Here is a 21,521-nt window from a genome sequence, read left to right on the forward strand (position 1 = left end):
ATGGATCTCCACCTCCAATCATGCGCTTGCACTTGCCGTCAAGCCGGCGCACGCCGGTCTCGCCCTTCGCCGGCCCCGCGCTGGGGCCTGGCCGAGCTCCCACCCACGCGGCGGCGCACCGGCTCCGCCTACACCGGCGGCCCCGGCCTAGACGCGAGGCGTTCCTCGGCCCGCTCCTCCCGCGCCGGTGCCCGCCGGTCTGGACGCGCGGCAGGCGGCGGCGGCGGCGCCCCACCCGCGCCGGCGGCCCCCGGCCTGGACGCGCGGTGGCTGGAGGCGTCGCCCGGCCCGCTCCTCCCGTGCTGCTGGGCGCCGGTCTGGACGCGCGGCCGTCGACGGCGGCGGCGGCCCACCCGCGTCGGCGGCCCCCGGCCTGGACGCGCGGCGGCCGGAGGCGTCGCCCGGCCCGCTCCTCCCGTGCTGCTGGGCGCCGGTCCGGACGCACGGCCGTCGACGGCCCCCAGCCTGGACGCGCGGCGGCCGGAGGCGTCGCCCGGCCCGCTCCTTCCGTGCTGCTGGGCGCCGGTCCGGACGCACGGCCGTCGACGGCGGCGGCGGCCCACCCGCGCCGGCGGCCCCCAGCCTGGACGCGCGGCGGCCGGAGGCGTCGCCCGGCCCGCTCCTCCCGTGCTGCTGGGCGCCGGTCCGGACGCACGGCCGTCGACGGCGGCGGCGGCCCACCCGCGCCGGCGGCCCCCAGCCTGGACGCGCGGCGGCCGGAGGCGTCGCCCGGCCCGCTCCTCCCGTGCTGCTGGGCGCCGGTCCGGACGCGCGGCAGTCGACGGCGGCGGCGCCCCACCCGCGCCGGCGGCCCCCGGCCTGGACGCGCGGCGGCCGAAGGTGTCGCCCGGCCCGCTCCTCCCGCGCTGCTGGGCGCCGGTCCGGACGCGCCGGCGGCCCCCGGCCTCCTCCCGCTTGCGCCTCCCCGGGCCGAGCGCTAGATCTAGTATTCCCCTGAGAGAAAAGATGAGAGTGAGGGGAGTTGAGGTGAGAGACAGCTCGAGGAGTATGAAATGATAAGGCACCAGTACACAGGGACAAAAGGTGAGAGACAGCTTCTCGAAATCACCGAGCGAGACATGCATTTGTCCCGGTTGGAGACACCAACCGGGACAAAAGGCCCTCATTTTGTCCCGGTTGGTGTCTCCAACCGGGACAAAAGGCTGCGCGGGCCTTTTGTCTCGGTTGGAGCCACCAACCGGGATAAAAGGACACTCTTTTGTCCCGGTTGGTGCCTCCAACCGGGACAAAAGGCCCATGTACCTCTGCTGGCCCGGCTAGCCGTTGGACCCGGGACAAAAGCTATCTATTGTCCCGGGCCCAAAGGCTGCCGGGACAAATGATCTGGAACAAAGGCCTTTTTTGTAGTAGTGGTAGCTTTAGCTTAGCGTAGTGACACCTGTTGTAATGGTAACCATCAGCGTTGGATGAAACGCCTTTTGGAAGGATCCTCGGAAGTCAACGAGGCACCAACACGTTGGTTTTGGCCTAAATAAGAGTAAATATTATAATAGATTAAATGCTAAGATGGAAGAGAGAGAAGAGGAGAAGCGGATTGTAAACTTACAGCTAGCTTTGATATAAGAATCAAGAAACTTTGTGAGAGAGAGACAACTGTATCATAAATTAATGATGAAGAACTCACTACTATACGAGTTGACGAGTGGCTGAAAGTGGTGAACCCAGGCCATGATATAAGCCTAGCCTACGCAGCTCACTAAGCAGCAAATCCACGCTTTTAAAATCACTTTTAGGGGAAAATTTCCCTCAAAAAGAATATATGGGAAAAACACAGTGCAGCATGCACTGACGGTGAATTTTGGGTACACTAGTTTTTTTAAAAATAAAGTAAGTTACGAAGCAGAAAGGCACTGCGGCAATAATTCACCTGCGGGCGGGTAAGAACAGAACAGAACAGTCAATAGAGAAACCTTCACGACGAGTGGGGCGACACTGCGAGGCCCGATAACCTGGATGGGAGCTTGAATTTTTTTTATTTTTAACTTTTTTTTAATAATATTTTAATTTTAACCCGGCTGGCTGCCGCTTTATTTGCACGGCATAACCCGTTTGGCCGCGCCATCCGTACTGGCGCGACAATTAGCCTCTGTCCGCCAGTACGGGTGGCATGACATGCGTGCCATGTTGGCAGGGGGGTTGCGGCGAGCCACGCAGGCAGGTGACGTGGGCACGCCTGTCGCGCCACATGCAATGGCGCGACAAGCTTGTCACGCCGCCCCGCCTAGCGCGACAGGCGCTATGTCCTGAGCCCGTGCCGGCCCCCTCCTCCCCCACCCTTCCTTTCTTCCCCCTCTTGCCCGAGCCGAGAGGCTTGCTCAAGCCGCCGCCGGCCATTCGCCCCCCCCCCCCATCCCTCTAAAATCCGGCGTTTTGTGGAGAGAAAAGTGGGGGAAATCGTTCCCCATCCTTCTCCGAAGGTATTGCCTCTATTTTTTTCGTTTGACCATGTACATTAGTGGTTCAAGGTGATTAGGGATTGAATATTGATTTGAGAAATGATGTGGTAGTTGATAGTGTAGTCATGATTAAAGTTTTGGATGACACGTAGATGGTACTCTGCTCGTGATTTGGACGTGAGGTAATACGTGCATGCACCGATTAATATCTATTCTAGGATTGAGTAGATGGAATGATATTAGGATTGAGGACCCATTAATATGAGTTTCATTCATGGATAATAGGCAACTTGGAATTGTTTTTGTAGTTGCTTTCTTTGTAGATAGATGATTTCGCTCAGTTGTTGCACGGAGTATGTATAAAGAAAATGGAGAGTTGGAGAAAATGAATGTGGATGTCTAACATTTAGATACTTCTCCATCGTGCTACTATGTATTGTCTTTAGATTGATAGCGAAACGCAAGCGCAAGGTTGAGATACAGTATCCTACAGTAAGATGCGAGGATGCCCCAGTCCCTTCAGCACTACCTGTCCCAAATTGTGAATGTGGTATTCCGGCAGAGGTAAAGCAATCTAGGTGGCCGACCACAGTTGCTAGAGTGTAATACATGTGTTCTGTTAAGTCAGAAATGCACACTGTGAGTGCCGGAAGAGATACATATTACTAGACAGAGTCGTGTATGTTCTTTCAATGGATTGATGGACCAGACAAGTTTGACCCTAGGATCCGGCTTTTCCCATATGATAAGGATGAGACAAAGCCACTCAATAAGTTCAAGAGGTGGGTGCCTCCTCCACCTAATCCTCCTCCAATGACCAATGAAGAAAAGCAAGCGGCAGCATGCATCCACGTGGAGAACCCTCCCCTTTGTTACTGTGGACATCCTTCTAAGCTGCAGCATCCCAACCTTGAGCTCCCTAAAAAATTCACTCCATTCTTCCATTGCAGGCTAACCACTCATGTAAGATTTTTTAGCAATGGTTTTGAATTGGTTTAGCATGACCTAATATTTAACCGAGTATCTTTGTATTGCATATTCTTTTTTTCATGCAGGATGAATGGTCTTTATGTGACTTCCAGGAGTACATCTACGGCCCCAAGATTAACTGGTACTACACTGAAGAGCAAATTAAAGAATTTGAGAGTGGTAAGGAGAAATGACCATGTGAGTGTGCTCCAATACCTCGTTGCAAATGTGGCATTTTGGCTCGAAGGGGTGTCGTTCCAACGGAGTTGGGCTACGGTTGGTATTGTGGCAACTCTTTTGGTCTCTTTTGGGTAAATGACATTTTTCCCTTCTATGCTTGTTTAATTTTTTTGTTTGTCATCCAGTTGGCCAATACATTTCATGTACGGGTTATTTCAACAACTACCTCCCAACAAACCACATTTACACGCGTAATTATATCCTTGTACTTCCTCCAATGCATATCTGATTCCAATGTCAGCATAACATAATGTGCTCTAGTTTTACCGCAGTCAAATCTGCCCCTCATAGTTATTTCATCAATGCCACAAGAATGCTTTGAAACAACTCGGTTGTCGGTACCTCTGGACTAGGGTACCCCCTCTTGCTGTGTCAAGACTCGTATAGTTATCCGTAACTACGCCCTAAGGGGCTGAGCAGCCGGACCCCTGGGGTCCGGCTCCATCTCACCAGACCAACGGTCCCGGACCCGCTTCCCACTCGGGGATGGGTTCAGTGTCACCATGTGTCCTAAAGGTGTTGCTGTGCCTAGGCGAGAGCCTCGTAGTTATCCTTGACTACGCGCTGACGGACTGAGCAACCAGGCCCTCGCGGTCCGAGGCCCTTCTCACCCGGTTAGCGGCCCCGGACCCGTCCCTTACTAGGGAAGGGTCCGGTGACGCCACGTGTTCCGGAGAAGGGAACGCTCAGCCAAAACAGCCGGAGGCCCCGGACCCCCCACGGGGTCCCGGACCCCCCACGGGGTCCCGGACCCCATGTACTATCCGGACCCCTCAGCGGGAAGGGAACAGACACCCCGCTTGGGGGGGTCCGGAGCCGCCACGTATTCGCAGGCACAGGCACGCGCGCGGCTGCGAGGCTTCCTCGGGAAGACTCGCACACCTACCGCATTCAATGCGGGAGGCGTTAAGTGCGCTCTGCCACAGCAGAGCCCAAGGTGACTTTTGCTAGGCTGTATTGTTGATCGCCCGTTACCGAGGCGCACAGTGCAGCCGCTGGCGCCACCCACGCCACGCGCGTCAGTCTGCAACGCCAGTTAGACATGACAGCTCGGCGACGGAGTATCATAACGCCTACGCGGTAGACCCAACAGTCTACGCCACAACCTACACTGCCTCAACGGGCACCTCGCCGATGGGACAGGTGAAGACCCCCCTCGGTCAGAGAGTCTACAGGGCGATGAAGCGTATCCGGCAAGAGATTCACAAAGCACTGTTAATGTCTTTTTCGTGATATACTATACATCCTCGTTGGGCCCACCTGTCGGGGTCCAACACCTGTGTACGCGCCTCCCTTGCGCTATAAAAGGGAGACGCCCGTTAGAGAAGAACTCAAGTCCAAGAAAAGACTTGGAGGCAGAGGATAGACTCATCCACAGACACGAGAGCAATACAACTCTCAGTGAACGTAGGGTATTACGCTCCGGCGGCCCGAACCACTCTAAATTCTCGAGTGTTCTTGTGTTCTTGCTTCATGAGAAGATCTGAGTAATCGCTGGCACTTCCCCGAGTAACCACCCTCTGGGATTAGGCGGGTGCACTACGCCACCTGGCTGTGGCCCTCTTCCTAGAGCCACGACATATGGCGCCGTCCGTGGGGATCGCGCAAGCGTTGGCCAGATCTTCGCTCACCTCCTGGCTTCTGAGTTTGAGCTCATCCTCTGCAACGACGACGAGGAGATGAAGAGTGGCACGGCGTCACCTACGCCACATGCCCTGACACCGAGTAACCACCCTCTGGGATTAGGTGGGTGCACTACGCCACCCGGTTGTGACCCTCTTCCTAGAGCCACGACATCGGTCTACCAAATCCTTGAACGATGGAGAACTATCGAAAAATTCTAAATCCTCTATCATATTCTCAAACTCTCCATTTTCCTTAACCATACCCCCGTGAAAGAACCGAACTAATTCGTCTATGTCTAGGTATATTTAGAGATCTAAAAGTATGAGACAAAGCCACTATTAATTACAGCAGCAACAAGTACTCTATAATACTATGTGCCTAAATATATCGACAGAAATGTGCTCATTAATCTTATATATGAAAAATCTAAGCTCAACAAATATTTACAGCCTACATCTGCTAATGCTTAAGTTGCTAAAGAAAAATCTTAGCTCAACTCATTTCATTTGTGCCCAAATCTATGCAAGCATCACAAAATTTCAAAGCTACTTAGTGCTTACTTCAAGTTTTACGAGCATTCACATGATTAAAGAGGTTTCAGTGTGCAAACAAAATGAAGAACTACTACAATGTGCACATGTAAAAATTCATGAACAAGTAGTTAATATTGGCATCACAAAGATATTATTTTTCCCTCTACTCAATCCTACAATACCTATTAATCGGTGCATGCACGTGCTACCTCACGTCCAAATCGCGAGCAGATAAACATCTACATGTCATCCAAACATCTAATCATGACTACCCTATCAACTACAACACTTTTCTTTAAATCAAAAACCAAACTCTAATCACCATGAACCACAAATATCTACTAATGTGCATGGTTAAACGACGAAATAATTAGAGGAATACCTTTAGGAGAGGTAGGGGAACGATTCCCCCCACTTTACCCCCTCCAAACGCCGGATTTGGAGGGGATCTGGGGGGCGACGCCGGCGGCTGCCTCTCTGGAGGTGGAGCGGTCGGGAGGAAGAGAGGGAAGAAAGGGGGGAGGGGCTGGCGCGGGCCCATGACATTAGCCTTATCGCGCCAGCCCGCACGGCGCGACAAGACTTGTCGCGCCAACGCATGTGGCGCGATAGAGCCGAACACGTCAGCGCCCACGTGGCGCAGGTCCAGATCGCAGCGCCAGCGCGGCACGCCTGTCGCGCCACCCGGACTGGCGCGACAAAGGCTAATTGTCGCGTTAGTACGAATGGCACGACCAAACGGGTTATGCCGTGCAAATAAAATGGCAACCGAGTTAAAATTAAAATATTATTTTAAAAAATCGCGCGCGGGGGCAAGGCGACAAGCGCGCCGCTGGCGTAAGATCGGCACCCCGCGCGATCGTGGCCGTGCAGTCAACCCCGCACGCTTGCCCCCGCACCAAGGCCCCTCCTCCTTTCGGCGCCACCGGAGCGCGGGGCCAGGCAGGCGGAGGCGCGGCCCCGCCGCCCTGGGGCAAGCTAGCGGACAAGGCCGCACGGGCTGGGGGCTGAGGAGGGAGGGGGTGCCGAGCCCGGCAGACAGTTGATGGTCGGGTCACCTCACCTAGCACGAAGCATGCCGTGCCGCCGAGTGCTCTCTCCGTCCTGTCTTTCTTGCTGCGGCCGCCTGTTTGCTGTTGGCAGTAGGAACTAGGAACGAACGGGGTCTCAGTTTCCACTGTTCCTCCTGAATCCGGACGAGAAGAGGACTCGGCTCCGGACGTGGGATGATCGCAGACACAAGTAGAAATTCCGCTGTGTTCTTCCATGGAGGCTGGAGCGATGGAGCTCCCATGGGCCATGGCTGACGGCCGGAGCAGTGTTCGAGTGTTTAAACTCGATGTTCGGTAAGAGGCTTTCAAACTCGGAGACGAAGTTTAGCTAAAGGTTTTCATGATCGAGTTGAACTAATCTTTTTTTTTGTCTAGAATTCGTCATCTTTCAAAACCAAAGTTAGAATTCGTGAACATACATGGGGTGATAGGTCCGTAGATGTATACTGATGAAGTAGTAGTGTACATGGTAGTAAAGCTCTGGCTCCAATTACTCAGCCACACAAAAAAGGTTTCGGTTCCTTCACGATAATAGCCGGCATAGGATATTCTTGGTTGCTTTGGCATCAGATCCTTTGATGTCGCCTAAAGATTCCTATCTTCTGTAGAACCAGAGAACCTGATGCCATTTGCTGTCCTTTAAATAAGGCAAAGGTCAAACCAGAAAACTTATCCTCAGGGCTCTGAGCCATTTGCATATGTTTAACCAGAAAAGGTCTTTTATGCCCGTCACTAAAAGCAGCCAAGCCAGCTCTTGATTGGTGCGAATCAATGACCAAACTAGCTCTTGATATGATTGGTGTAATTAGAGCATCTCCAAGAGATGAGCTAAAAATCCTAGCTAAATAACTAGACAAAAGATTAGGTAAAAACTAAAAAACTAGCTAAAAGATCGAGGTAACTAGCTAAATCTTGCCTATCTATATCCAAATCACCTTCCTCCTCGTTCCTCCAATCCTCCTCCTCTTGCTGGTACTTGATGCAGAGGCTCTCGTTCTCCTGCTGCAGGAGCTGCACCGCCTGCTCCAGCTCGTGGACGTTGGCCTGCTTGCGCACGCGGCCGCCAGCACCGGCGTCGAGGTTGTAGGCAGAGAAGAAGGGCGCCAAGGACGCGGGGGCATTGCGGAAGCCGCCGCCGAGGTCCATGTGGTGGCGACCTCTGTCGGCAGCGTAGATGCCGGTCTCCTCCTCCGGTCCTTCATCTCCACGCGAGCTCCCGCCTTGCTCGCGTGGAGATGAAGGCACCGCAGGAGGAGACCGGCCTGGCGCCGAGCTCGCCTCCGGCCGCGTCGAGCTCGCCGAGGCCCACCTCGCTCGCGTGGAGGTGAAAGAAGCATGGGAAGTGGAGTGCAGGAGGACAAAGAGTCGCGCGCAGAGCGGGATGGCGAGGCGCGGCGATATGCAAAAGTAGCCAGCGAAGGTTCAGGAATGCCGAGCAGGATACGTTGGCGAGAAGGAAAGCGAGTCCGTTGGATTGATTTTTCACCGGATTTTTTTGTTTCTTTAGCTAATTATTAAGTCCATTTAACTAATCTACTGGAGTTGTTCCCCTCGCTAAAGTTTAGAAGCACTCATGATTTCCGAAAAAAAAGAAGAAGAAGAAATACGCCGAAGTAGATTTGTGATAAATTTCACGAAAAAAAATTATGATACGGAGAAGATGCTACACTCATGTAGCACTGCAAATATTTGGCTACATCTTCCGCTTCGTAAGTTTGCAGACTACAAATCTTTCATTTTGGAAGACAACAAAAAAAAATTTGTGAAGCATGGTCCTGGACCCACCATTCGTTTGAAGACTACAACAGCACATACACAGTACATGTCACAGCTCACAACCTCGTGCATTTGATTACATCAAGGATTCTACACGGCATTAGCACATGACGGTTACGAATCCATCGGATTTGGACCACTAAGCGTGATCACAGGGCACCACCGCACCGCGGCACGCCATGAATCAGGTCCTTGGGGAGGGAGATGATGCCCACAGGAGGACTCTCACAACTCACGCCCATGAGGCTATGATGCAAAAACCTGCACGGAATCGGGGCCAAACGGTGGCAAAGGTGCTACGGGCCGAGGACCACGCCTAAATCGTGCGTGCTCGCTCGCTGGCGACGGATTGCCCAAGCAGGAGAAGATTCGACGTCGTCCAGAAAAAGGGTGAACTCCGTTTTGCTGCAGGCTATTGATAGCCATAGTAGTTGTTAATCCGGCTTAGCTTTTCCTGTACAGGTAGTACTTTCAAAAAACAAAAGAAACCCTTAACAAAACAGGATTTTCAACTCTTCTAAGATCCTCCACAGTGTTGTAGCGATGCTCGAAAGAAAAGAGTCTCAAAATGAGTGAATGAGTATCGACATTGCAGTTCACTGATGAATCGAAATTATCTAATATGCTAGGGATCCACATCAAATAAATATAGCATTGCTTCTAGATTTTCTCTTTCTAAGCTCGAGGCAAGCTGCGAGCGGCAATTAGCAATGAGACAGCAGATAAGGACAATGAAACAATTATAATGAAATTGGCACCGGCGCAAGTTCTTACACCTTTCCATATTTCTTGGCATCGCTCAAAATAAGTTTTATCTTCAACATCATATGGAATGAGCCCCAATCCCCTCTCTTCTTTTCTAGCAATCCTCTCTCTTCTTTTCTATAGCATCACTCAAAATTCACGTTGTGGAGGATCTTAGACGCCGCCTGTGTCTGGACTCTGGAGAGTGGAGAGTGGCGAGTGGAGACTGGGCTAGTACGAGTCAATCATCGAGGAACTTCTCAGTCGCGAGAAACATAATAGTTGGAGGGTGTATGTGCAAAATATCATCAACACAACCCCGTGGCGTGGAGAGTCTCGCCGCCCCAGCCTCCGCCTCCGAATCTCGCAAGTAGCGAAAAAGCTGTCAAGGCGATGGCGGCGGCCGGCGGCGTTTCCTCCGACGATGTTCCGATCCTCCAGACGGAGAATCTCTCCAGCAACGTCAAGTCCATCTACTACAGGTACCTGTGTCTCTCTTCCGCCCGCTCCCTCCCCATGCGCTCGATCCGATCTGGTGCCCTCAGTTTACTGTTAGGTTTAATCTGGACGTAGCGAGATCTCTTGAATTAGGTACTGCAACCACGCGGTAACTTATGTTCGCCGCGAATTAGGGGGTCTGCTAGTAAAATTGTACACTATAGTGTTTAATGTCGATCAGATAGGAAGAGGGGAGCAATGAGTGGTCAGGTGGATGATAACTGGGAATATTTCTCATGCAATTGTGATGTGTAGTAGCAGCCGTCCTATTTTTGGGGGAAGGTCACATGAGAGAAACATGGTAGTTAACAATTTTATGATAGGCAAATTGGTGCTTTCATTAGCTGCCTGGTTGAATCTGCTGCATTGAGTTAACAGGTTCCGCTTTGTTCTATGTTAAGCCACATTGCTAGTAGTAAGGATTTGATTTGCCACAATGCTTGACGAATAATAAAAATGAAGTAATCTTACATATTTATCCATGAGCAATGATTTGCCAAAACTTCCTTTTTAGGTTGAAAACTACCCTTAGATTTGCTAGGAATATCTGTTATGCAAAAAGGTTCTGTGGTATTATTGTTAAGACTGGAGTATACCTAGAGATTTGTCCTTGGATAGGAGTGCTTGGAAAGCCGCGATTCACGTGCCAGAACCATGAATAATGGTCTTTGTTGGGTTTCAACTCTAGCCTACCCCAACTTGCTTGGGATTAAAAGGCTTTGTTGATGTTGACTCTTGAACATAAGCTTCAGCTTTAATGCTTTGTATTCTTTAACATGGATATGCAGAAAATATTTTTCATACTTAGTGTGGATTAGGAGCAGCTGAATTTGTTGAACATGTCTGTAATGTTCGCTAGACAGGCTTTGGGCACAATGTAAAAGTCATGATGATTTTTTTTTCTGTGTGGCATACTCTTTAATTTCCCCTGTTAATTCTTTTAGGGCTTTTTCCAGTTGAAGATACTCGGTTAATTTGCTACTTCATTTTTAAAAAAAATGATGATTAGTTCTAAACAAGAGGTATTTTCATGTTACAGTCGAACATTCTTGTCGATCATTGGTGGAGTTGTTGCTGGAATCTGGGGATTCACAGGCCTGATGGGATTTGTCTTCTACTTTCTGATAATGATGGTCTCATCAATTGGTCTTTTAGCAAAGTCAAAGTTTTCAGTGCAGACATACTTCGATAGTTGGAGCAGGATTTCAATCGAAGGAGTTTTTGGCGGCCTTATGGTAAGCCTTTTTGCTGCCATGTCGACATTCTGTGGCTTATCATGCTGTTTAATGATGTTCTAATGTTATGTATTTTCTTTTGCAGTCCTTCGTGCTGTTTTGGTCGTATCCTTTGATGATTTGATCACTCTTGTTCATACAATATTTTTCTTTACATGCTTATTAGATTGATAAATAACCTGAAATATGACAAATATCTGGGATGGCAAACCTTTATTCAGAATCTAATGGCTGAATATTGGGCAACATATTAATATTTTAGATTTGTGTTTGTCACCTGGAAAAGGAATGAAAATCTATATTTTTAGACAATTGCCAAAAAGAATTCATGCGTCCGCAACCTATTTTCCTACTCATGAACATGTTTATGAATCTTCCTGTCTATTTTTCAACTGTTTTGGTGTTAGCCCTTTTTTTTTGCTTGAGTCCATCCTTGACAAGATATAGATTTGCTTATGACATTGTTCACATATTCTGATGGACAAAGAAAGAGCTACTCTCCAAAGAATGAAAGCAGACTTGGGATTTCTCCTGACATTGCACATGGCCTTGAGCTCATCTTATATTCAATTTTTGTATTGGTAATTGATATGAACTTTAGTGAGACCTGTATATCAGATCTGTCGGTGTAGACATGTACTTTAGCAAACCTCATGAACTGTAGCAATTCATTTTCGGATGTTTTGTATCCATTGTTATTTGTTATTTCCAGCAGCCGCACTATGGTACTGAAACTGAGCTTGGTATAGATATAAATTTTGTTTTTGGATTCTTGAGATTCTCACCGATCTGGCAGTTATTATCATACGAAATGTTGTCGTCTCCTGTTCCATTAGTGCATTATCCTCAGATATTCAGATTTGTGTACGGATATTTGCTTTGCATGGATGGAATACAGCCTAAAATGGTTCAACTGACTGGGTCCATTTCCAGATCGAAATGAATGAATTCATCAACTTGTCAAGGTTGCTTAGCCAAGTTCAGCCCAACCTGTGGCACAGCTTATTATCTTTATCTTTATTACAGAAGAAATTCTGCCTTGTTGTAAGGATACTGGGCCGAATTTACTACACGGGCCTTGCCCGGATCCAAACTTCCAAATGCATCTTCTTCCAAAACCCAACTCTACGGAGCGCCGCATCCCGCAGCCAGAACCCTAGCCTCGCTGCCATGGCCGCCTCCATGCTCCGCTCCGGCCACCGACTCTTCCTCCGCCGCCAGCGCCTCTCTGCAGCATTCTCCACCGCCTCGGCCGAGGAGCTCATCGACGTCCGCAAGCTTCCCACCGACTACGACCCCTCCACCTTTGACCCATCCTCCCCGTCCCGGCCGCCTCCGTCCGACCGCGTGTGGCGCCTCGTCGAGGACGTCTCCTCCCTCACCCTTGCGGAGTCCGCCGCTCTCTCCTCTCTCCTTCTCCGCCGCCTTGACATACCCTCGGCACCCCCCATCGCCATCCTCAACTCCGCTGCGGGGCTTGGCGGCGGCGGCACGGCCGGCGCGGCTGGAGAGAAGGCTGCGGCGGCAGCCGAGAAGACGGTCTTCGAGCTGCGGCTGGAGGCGTTCGACGCGGCGAGCAAGATCAAGGTGATCAAGGAAATCCGGACGTTCACTGACCTGGGGCTGAAGGAGGCCAAGGAGCTGGTGGAGAAGGCGCCTGCGGTGATCAAGGACGGCGTATCCAAGGAGGATGCTGAGGCGATCGTCGAGCGGATGAAGGCTGTTGGAGCCAAGGTCGTCATGGACTGATCGGAGCATGCCATTCACGGGTGAGATCCTGCAAATTTATGCTCCATTTCAGGTCAACTTTAAAGTGCAAGGATGCGAGTGTCACAGTGAAATTGTGGACTTGGAGTGTGTTTAGTCGAATGTGTTGTGATCTTTGAATGTGTCATTGTATCGTATCTATAACTCAGTCATCGTGTAGTGGGATTGGGACATAAGTTGTGAGCTAGTTGGACAAAAACAAATTAGTGCATTGCTATTTGCTATGATGATTTTGTGAACTTGCAGCTGTCGAGTTGAAATAACCTAGTAACTTAGTGGTTAACATTTTGCTCTTCTTTCAGTGAATCACATCATACTGTTCTGTCTTGACTGGAAGTAATTTTTCCATTGAAGTAATTTTGTGATATGCTTGCAACTTAGCTGATGTTGCAATGTGCAGGTGATGTTGATAATCTTTAACCGTATGCTTTTCATGTTGGCCCGGCTGCATATGCTGCTCATTTCACATGGTTGAAGACTGCATCCAGATTGGCTCGGCACTGCAACTGGAACTTTGAGCCTCAACGGCCATCAACTATTCATTAAATCACGTGTTTCCTCTTATTCTGTTGAGGAATAGCTTCTCACTAGCAAGAGATGCGGAATAAATTACTTTGGAAATTGAGATAAATAAAAATAACACACACATCTGGAGTATTACAGTATGTGTAATGTTACTTTTGGTTGGCAAATATCCCTGCATGCATATATTCTGGTGGCATGCCCATAGCAGAGCAGCCTGAGCTATGTAGTCTTTGTCTTCTGTATTTGTTCGATGATTGATCATATGAAATGGTATGTAGCTGATGGTGGTTATGTTTCGTGGTTCGCATTCAGTACTTATTGAATCTTGGGTTGTGCTGTATCCTGAATTTTGGAATAGAAACCTGTACATTCACTGAGATCCTTAGGGCTTGCTCGATTAGACATGGATTCATTCAGGGCGGGGAATGATAGAAACAATAAGAAATATAAGTGATTCATTCCGGGTCGAAAACTAATTGCAATAAAATAGGCTTATGATAACTACATTAAAAGACATGGAATCAATTCATGAGTCTAGAGGTGTGGAATTAATCTTGGTCTCTTGTTGTGCTTATTATGAATTTATTTTGTTGCAATTAGTTTTTTACCCGGAATGAATCACGATCTCTCTTTTACTGTTTCTATCATTCCCGGCCCGGAATGAATCCATGTCCAACCGAACAAGGCCTTATCCTGTGTCGCGTGGTTTTATCATACGCCGGGTCTCCACGCCATGTTTATTACTGATATAAATTTGGGGAGCAAGTTTGTTTCTCGCAAAACTTATTCCTGGTTCAGAGAACTCGGAGCAGCAAAGATGATCAGTGCTCAGGAGGGCCAAATCGACCTAGCTGATCTGCACATCTGTCCGCATGCTGTGTCACTCTGCTGTTCCTTCAGTTGATATTTGGCACATTAGCTCCAGTCTCCCGTTTTTTGCAGGGGCGGCGGCTCGCTGCCCACCACCGCTCATGCAAAGCTTGCAGCTGGCAGTATAACGCGGCCCCGTGCACAGCATAGAATGGTAAACCAAACAAAAGCAAGCTCTTTTTGCTATTATGAACCATATAATCATCATATGTCGTGTGTCTGTTATAACTGTCCCAGTTTCAAACAACAGCAGCTACGAACACAGAAAGTGGTCAGCGTTCAGCAAATCCCCTGTACATAAAGCTCAGTTCAGAGTCCCTCCAAAGCAAGGCAGCAGAAAAAAGAAATTCCGGGAGTATTTTTTTTTCACTTTCTCCTGTATATCATCTCGTGCGCTTCTTCACGTTCAGGTCAAGGGATCAGAGGACTCGTGCCAAAATTAAGGCATTTCCGATCCATCCGATTCGGAAGGTACCTTGTCTGACGGCTCGTCGCTGAAAACTCTCTCCCTCGCTTTATCGGACTGCAAAGGAGGCAAAAGGTCATTAGGCTACAAATTATTTGTGATCAGCGTTGGTTCTGAAAAGACTTGGAGAGTTCAGAGAAAGAACAAACCATCTTCTGCCAGTTGCTGAAGAATGCTATGATGGCAAGGAGGAAGAACTGCACTATGGAGCCACAGGAAATGCCTATCCAAAGCCCTTTTCCTTCCATCTTCAGAACAAAGCCGAGCAAGAGTGCCGTTGGGATCCCAACGAGATAGAACGAGCCCAGGTTGACATAGGCGCCCAAGTGCTGCCACCCGCAACCTCTAGCAATACCTGATGATAAAAAACAACATGTGTTAGCATTTAGCATCAACGTGTCTCGCTAGGAGCTGTACTGAAGTTAGCGTTGTCAATCATCCAACACTTGAAATGACAGCCACACTCACATAAGTTCAAATTCAGATGGATGTTTGCGTACCCAAACACACAAGAAGAAATGAACTAAAATATATAGCAGACGGGAATACCACTAGTTAGAGAAAGGTGTAAATTGCATACATAGTGATGTGGAGTCTGCTTACGGTAACATCTCTGCTAGATGCGTGTTGATGAAAACACCGGCATCCATGTTCACGTAAGAGCCCATTTTCGAAGGAATAAACAAGTAACTCCCCGAGTAACAAAATTTTGCTTCCACAACACAGAATAGCATTAGTACTGTGGAAGAAACTAAGAACAGAAGCGGCGCGTTACCTGGTTGGTATGACATTGGCATGACTGACAAAACTGTAATGGTCACTTGCCACCTGATGGGCTTCATACCAAAATTGAGAAGAGCACATAGATTGAATTACAGAGATCAAGCTAAGGGGTACGGGGCGTTGTAGTTTGGTGTAAAGACCGATGAAAGTTTGTTTCATAACTTTACAGGCATCATTGGAAGATGTGTTTTTGAGGTTTTAAGAACAGGAATTTTTTTTTCTTTACTCTTTTGAAGGAAAGGCAGATCAACCAGCTTAACAAAGTTTAGAGATGTGACCTGATAGAACTCCTTGCAGGCTATCAGCAGCAACAGAGACGCACACAAATGGAACCATTGCATTGACATACGCAACAACCTCCTTATCGCTGCTATATGCATAGCCCAAGATGTGCTGTGATGCCAACAGGATAACTGTAATGATAGCCGCCTCCATCACGGCAATACACATGACAACCTGGACAGCTGATCGAGCTCCTTCGGGGTTGCCACCACCTAATTCATTTGCTACCCTAGTGCTGCTCATTGGACAATACGAACAAATTTCATTATAACTTTGTCTCAATAATCAAAAGTAGTAGCAGCTAGGAGTAAGTAAGCTTCTTCGTACCTTGCAGCGGCTCCAAACCCATAAGGTATAGTATACATTAACGTGATAGTCGTCAGGCTGATGAAGAGCACGCGGATAAGCAGTGCAAATAATTTTAGAAAAAATGCAATGTATTGCAATTGCGTGTTAATATACATATGTGAAAAACACACTTACCAGATTGAAAGAACTGAAGTTTGTAGCTCTGGATTTGGTAAAATTCCTGAGAGAAGAATGAGGATCTCAAAGGACCACCATTCAAAACTATAAAGATTGTGAAAGAGAATTCATTATTAGCCTAACATCAGAATTATCACATAAAAAGAGAAAGATGTTAAAGGAAATTACCACAGCATCAGTGCAGATGGAAGAGCTAGGCGCAGAAACACACCAACTCCTTTGAAGGCCTCAATTGTAGGAGGCGAGCGGGTCTCCTTACAAGAATTCGAGCATCTAATGTAAGCAGCAAGCATAATTACGTTTAACCAATATGATAAGCTTATCGCCAAAGAAGCTCCAATATACCCTAAACTGGTCTTGAACACTAATAACCAGCAAATAGGAATGTGCAGGAGCAGTGTTGCAATGGAGAACCATAGCATAGGAATTATCAGACTCTGAGACTGCAGAAATTTTGTGAGAGGCTGGCTGATTGCGTATGCAAAGAGTCCTGGAATCAACCAGACTATATATCTCCCGGCTTCCCTTGAGATCAAGGGGTCTTGACCTATGAGGATGAGGAGTTTGGCCATGAAAACCCACAGAAGTGATATTGGAATGCTCACAACTATGAGTGTGACTATAGCTCTATAGGTGTGCATTCCCAATTTTTCGTACTGTTTTGCGCCATAGGCTTGGCCGCATAGAGTTTCCAATCCACTTGCCATTCCAATCTGTTTCAGAAGTACACTAGTTGATCAGTTAATGGAAGAAAAATATGTGAATCATTCCATTAAATCAGAAGATCACCGTACAAGGGAAAAAGGATGCTAAGTAGATGTTTCTGATGTAGTACATGCTTAAGCCAAGAGTGCTGGATAATAAGGGCACGCTTATACTTGAAAGTTGAATGGAGCATAAGTTTTATGTACCACCATTCTGCAAAAAACCTATTCTAAATGACGAGATCATGAAGAATGACTAGTCGCCATCCATGCAAAGAGCTTCAACAGCAGTGTGTACTATTCAACAGATTCAGTGAGCTAAACTTGTAACTTCACTATACAGATGCAATTCTTTTTTTTCCCCATCAAAGAAGCTAAGCTTGCTTCTGAAATTTTGAGTTCCAGTTTCCAAACACGATGCCAGATGTTGAAGAATCACTGCATAATTTCAAGGTTCCATACCATAGCTAGCTGAAGACACAATCTACGACTTCCAAATCTCAATCCAATATTTTTCTAATTCCTCCCCCTTTTTTGTGAACTCACGTGACAAGCAGAAAAACAGAGAAACGCTTGTCAAGCGAACAGGATCGCGCAACGAATTTGAAAAAGGAGGAGATGAGAAGGCACGGAGTGCTTAATGTGAAACGTACGAGGAGGCTGAAACCGGAGACGGTGGCGAGGGAGGTGGCGATGGCGGAGGCGGAGAGCGGGAGGACGCCGGGGAGGTGGCCGACCATCATGTTGGACGCCACCTGCACCGCGTACTGCGACATGCTCACGGCCGCCATCGGCAGGGCCACGTACCCGACCTTGCCGGCCTCCCGCGCCAGGTCCCTCCACCACCTGACGCAGCCGCTGCCGCTGCCGCACTTCTCCTCCCGTCCGTCGCCGCCGTCCCGCAACGTGTACTGCGGCAGCAGAAGCGGCGCTCTGTCCTCCATGGTGGCCGCCGCTCTCGACTCGTCGCGTTTCTCTCTATCGCTGGATGCTGGCCGTGGATGGGGGGCTTCTTAATGGAGACGGACTGCGCGCTCTCAGCGCCGGGTGTACTGAGAACGGGATTCTATAGAGGAAAAAATATGTTTATATTTTTGAAAAGCTGAATTAGATTATTTATAAGGAGATGATTATCACCTAGGGACTCTTATTTCTAAGCATGTATTTTCTTTTTCACAAAACGGTAATCAGGCTAAGCTTTGATCTTTTTCAAGAAAGTTTGTTTTTTATTTCTAAAATATGGAGTTCATATTTTTTTAAAAAAATAATGGCTGACAAATACCCCAAAAATCATCATTAATTTTGATAATAAATCTAGAAGATATGACCGCACGCGGGCACTTGAAATCCATGTGTAGATTTCACAACAAAAAGGTTAAACCTGCTGTCTTATAGGCAAAGAGACGTTTTTGCTCTCTCTCTCTCCCTTTCTCTCCTTATTTACTCTTTGTCACGTGGTCGGCTAAAGTGCTTGCAAAGTATCTTGCAGATAACTACTATATTTATAGACAAATTTGAAACTTAAAAATTCTTATATTTGTGTGAGGAGATATTACATTTCTTTGCAGGAAATTTGTGGATGGAGATATTCTTACATTTATAAGCGGAGAGAGTACTTAGTTACTTTGTACTATGTATATATTTTAAGATATGCGCTCATATTTATACTTCATGAGTACCTATGAGGAATGAATTGACAACATGTCAACCTATCTTATATTGATCAAACAAAACAATTCAACTAGTTTGCATTGGCTACAAATCCATTATTGTACGCATTAATTAGTTTTATGCTTGAAACACGAGAATTCCAGAAGAAAAGGGCTGGGACAGAAAATCGTGTTCGTAGTGGAGCTGCACATGCATGCATAGCAGGATCCCAAAACAAGAGGGCCAAAATTGATGAGGTGCAGAGAGACGGGCAGTAATTACTACTAGAAAACACGCCAAAGGTCCACTCCAAAAGAACCACTATGAAAATAAACCGGTACCTATGTTAGCATAGGTACCGGTTCATCTTCGTACAGGTACTTTTAGGGTGGATGAAAACTATGGATGAGCCTTAGGTACCGGTTGGTAACACACCAACCGGTACCTAAGGCTTTCCATAGATACCGGGTGGTAATTTTTACATTGGTACCGGGTGGTATCACCAACCGGTGTCTATGGATGAGCCTTAGGTACCAACCTAAGGCTACCAATCGGTACCTTAGGCTCATTCATGTGTTACTTCAAAAGAAAAATATCTATCTTCTCCTCAGAAGTGATGTATAGGTGAGATGGTAAGAAAAGTACACGCGAGACAACAGATCCTGAGTTCGAATCCCGGCCAACCATTTTTGCCAAAAATACTAACCTAAGGCACCGGTTATTTTACCCGGTACTAATGGCCGTGACTTTTGGTCTCGGTTTCCGAGTACCGGTTCAAAAACCGGTACCTAAGCCCCTTCCTAACCGGTGCCTTTGGCCTTTTTCCAGTCGAACGTCATACTAGTCTAAGGCACCAGTTATTTTACCCGATACTAATGGCCGTGACTTTTAGTCTCGGTTTCCGGGTACCGGTTCAAAAACCGGTACCTAAGCCCCTTCCTAACCGGTGCGTTTGGCCTTTTTCCAGTCGAACGCTCCCGTGGCGTTTTGTTTCGCTTCTGCGCCTCGCTGGTTGGAATTATTCCCTCGTTTACTCCCGGACAAAGTTTCCCGTCCGTTGGCACGTCACTCGCCTGTCGATCCGTGTGCAGACGACGGGTTTGCTCCGCGCAGGAGAAGGAAACAGGCGGCGCCGGCGCCGGCAGCAGCAGCAGCTTGTGTTGGCATGGTTGGCCACTCATTAGTACGTGCTGCACGCAGTGACAAAATGCATATGATCTGCATATGTTTTAGCCCAACAATGATGTCAGACATGATAACTTTACATGATTGATCCTCTTATTATAGTTTATGGATGGAGAATTGTCGCGACAAGCAAGCCCAGTTTCTACGAAGCAGCAGCAATGCAAACCGTGCATGTGCTCAATCGTCCCTTTGTGCACCATGGATAGGGAAGGTCGCTGCAAGTCTGCAACCACCGGCGGCGGCGGCGCGGCGGCGTCAGGGTTCCGGCGAACAGACAGACTGTCTGCAGCCGCGCTATCCATCCACGGTTTGCTATAGATTAAGTCAGTTAAGCATGTCGATCCAGACGGAGCCGATCGAATTTCTTAAGCTTTGGTTCAGAGAAAGGAGTGCTGGTCCAGTAAGTGGCGGCCGATCGACGCGCATGCACAAGCAGCGTGACTCGGCGAGCAGGGCTGTAATTTTTTATGAAGCGGAGACTGGAGTGGAGTGGAGGCCATGCATGTCTCAATGTCTGTCTCGTGGTGCACCACAGGAAGAGTAGCCAACCGCCGGCGGTGCCACCAGTGTTCCCCAAAACGGTGTGGCCAGGCCATGCTAGGTCGCTGTCCTCAGTTGCCAAAGAAGCCAGCCAAGTGCTGATCGGTTTGGACGTCTGAAGAGATTCAGACAAGTGCTCGCCTGCTAGTACTACTCAGATAAACATAAAACCGAATCGATGGTTTATCCAAGCATCAGCGGCCTTGATCAACTAATCAATTAATTGCTCAAGGTAAGAACTCCAAAAAGAAAAAAATAAACTGAACACAGTTCATCGGAGTTCAGTTCGTTTTATACAGAACGCTCAAGCAAACAATTTTATGCATGCGTGCACTGCACCCGCTGCACCTTTCAGCTCATGGCCGCATCCGCCGCCGCCGCTGCCTCGAGGACTCGGCTGTGTCGGTGTGTCCGCATCCAGTCGCTCGCCGATCCACTTTTCGTTTGGCACCTCGTCATCAACCCGTCGCCGGCCGGAGCTCATTCCTCACACGAAAGGCGGCGATGCCTTTTTGTCTGGACACCCTCGCGCTCCAACGGCATCAAATCACTTGCTGATCCTTGCGCAGCAGGTGGCAGATCGCATGGTCGAGGACAAGGGAACAGGCCGTCATGCTGCCTGCCATTGCGCTCATACGGTTGGAACTTGGACTTGGACACAGCTTGGTGGTGCTGGTCATGCAGATCTATCCAAGGTTGGCAGTGTGCATGGCACAGAACCTACAGGTGCGCCCCATGTTATTCCACTTAGTTCGGAAATGATCTCGATTCTCGAAGCATCGCCGGGAGGACGATGAGGTGTTCAGAGCATGTTTGGTGAAAGGATCGAAGGCTTAAAAAGGGGTTGAATTGGAATTTTTTTAAATTTCTATCGAGTCCTTAACCTAGGCTAGTGTTGCCCAATCTACAAAGGTTGATCCTATCAACTAGAGCACACTAGCATCATCAATCTAGGTAGGATAACACACTAACATGTTTATTTTCCTTAGAGTTGATCATACTAACAAATATGCAACTTAATCAATCGAAACAAACTAGCACGATAATTTCTAAGTAAGAGCAACCAAGCAAGATACTTAACAAGCACAAGAGATATGAAATGCTAGTAAAGTAAATGAGAGGGACACGAGACAACCGGATTTTTTCCCGTAGTATCGAGGAGTTGACGCTCCC

General features: G+C 48.3%; 3 protein-coding genes across 4 annotated transcripts; 2 read left to right on the forward strand and 1 right to left on the reverse strand.

Annotated features, from left to right (window-relative positions):
• The first annotated feature begins 9,651 nt into the window (after positions 1 to 9,651).
• LOC120664706 (ER membrane protein complex subunit 6-like) lies at positions 9,652 to 11,863 on the forward strand. Its single transcript, XM_039944006.1, has 4 exons — positions 9,652 to 9,839; positions 10,895 to 11,090; positions 11,176 to 11,195; positions 11,538 to 11,863. The coding sequence occupies exons 1-4, from the start codon at positions 9,751 to 9,753 to the stop codon at positions 11,566 to 11,568; spliced, it is 336 nt and encodes a 111-aa protein (XP_039799940.1). The 5' UTR covers positions 9,652 to 9,750; the 3' UTR covers positions 11,569 to 11,863.
• A 296-nt stretch (positions 11,864 to 12,159) lies between these two features.
• Positions 12,160 to 13,705, forward strand: LOC120664705 (50S ribosomal protein L7/L12-like). Of its 2 annotated transcripts, none has more exons than XM_039944005.1 (2): positions 12,160 to 12,859; positions 13,335 to 13,705. In XM_039944005.1, exon 1 carries the CDS (start codon positions 12,261 to 12,263, stop codon positions 12,837 to 12,839), a length of 579 nt encoding a protein of 192 aa, XP_039799939.1. In that variant the 5' UTR covers positions 12,160 to 12,260; the 3' UTR covers positions 12,840 to 12,859; positions 13,335 to 13,705. The 2 variants fall into 2 exon arrangements, with proteins under 2 accessions (XP_039799939.1, XP_039799938.1); XM_039944004.1 differs by having other exon boundaries at positions 12,175 to 12,859; positions 13,258 to 13,700.
• A 713-nt stretch (positions 13,706 to 14,418) lies between these two features.
• Positions 14,419 to 17,999, reverse strand: LOC120664704 (protein DETOXIFICATION 14-like). Its single transcript, XM_039944002.1, has 7 exons — positions 17,627 to 17,999; positions 16,438 to 16,982; positions 16,267 to 16,353; positions 16,111 to 16,167; positions 15,780 to 16,018; positions 14,868 to 15,073; positions 14,419 to 14,775 (listed from the first exon to the last, which is right to left on the reverse strand). The coding sequence occupies exons 1-7, from the start codon at positions 17,915 to 17,917 to the stop codon at positions 14,692 to 14,694; spliced, it is 1,509 nt and encodes a 502-aa protein (XP_039799936.1). The 5' UTR covers positions 17,918 to 17,999; the 3' UTR covers positions 14,419 to 14,691.
• Between the last annotated feature and the right edge of the window lie 3,522 nt (positions 18,000 to 21,521).

The sequence above is a fragment of the Panicum virgatum genome, chromosome 3N (assembly GCF_016808335.1).
Source record: "Panicum virgatum strain AP13 chromosome 3N, P.virgatum_v5, whole genome shotgun sequence".
NCBI classification, from domain to species: Eukaryota; Viridiplantae; Streptophyta; class Magnoliopsida; order Poales; family Poaceae; genus Panicum; species Panicum virgatum.

Coding starts and splice junctions, on each gene's coding strand:
- LOC120664706 (XM_039944006.1), top strand. CDS start 9,751: ATGGCGGCGGCCGGCGGCGTTTCCTCCGACGATGTTCCGATCCTCCAG. Junction 9,840..10,894: donor GTCAAGTCCATCTACTACAG/GTACCTGTGTCT, acceptor TTCATGTTACAG/TCGAACATTCTTGTCGATCA. Junction 11,196..11,537: donor TCCTTCGTGCTGTTTTGGTC/GTATCCTTTGAT, acceptor GACAAGATATAG/ATTTGCTTATGACATTGTTC.
- LOC120664705 (XM_039944005.1), top strand. CDS start 12,261: ATGGCCGCCTCCATGCTCCGCTCCGGCCACCGACTCTTCCTCCGCCGC.
- LOC120664704 (XM_039944002.1), bottom strand. CDS start 17,917: ATGGAGGACAGAGCGCCGCTTCTGCTGCCGCAGTACACGTTGCGGGAC. Junction 15,074..15,779: donor CCTGCAAGGAGTTCTATCAG/GTCACATCTCTA, acceptor TTTTATCATCAG/GTATTGCTAGAGGTTGCGGG. Junction 14,776..14,867: donor TCAGCAACTGGCAGAAGATG/GTTTGTTCTTTC, acceptor CCTCCTTTGCAG/TCCGATAAAGCGAGGGAGAG.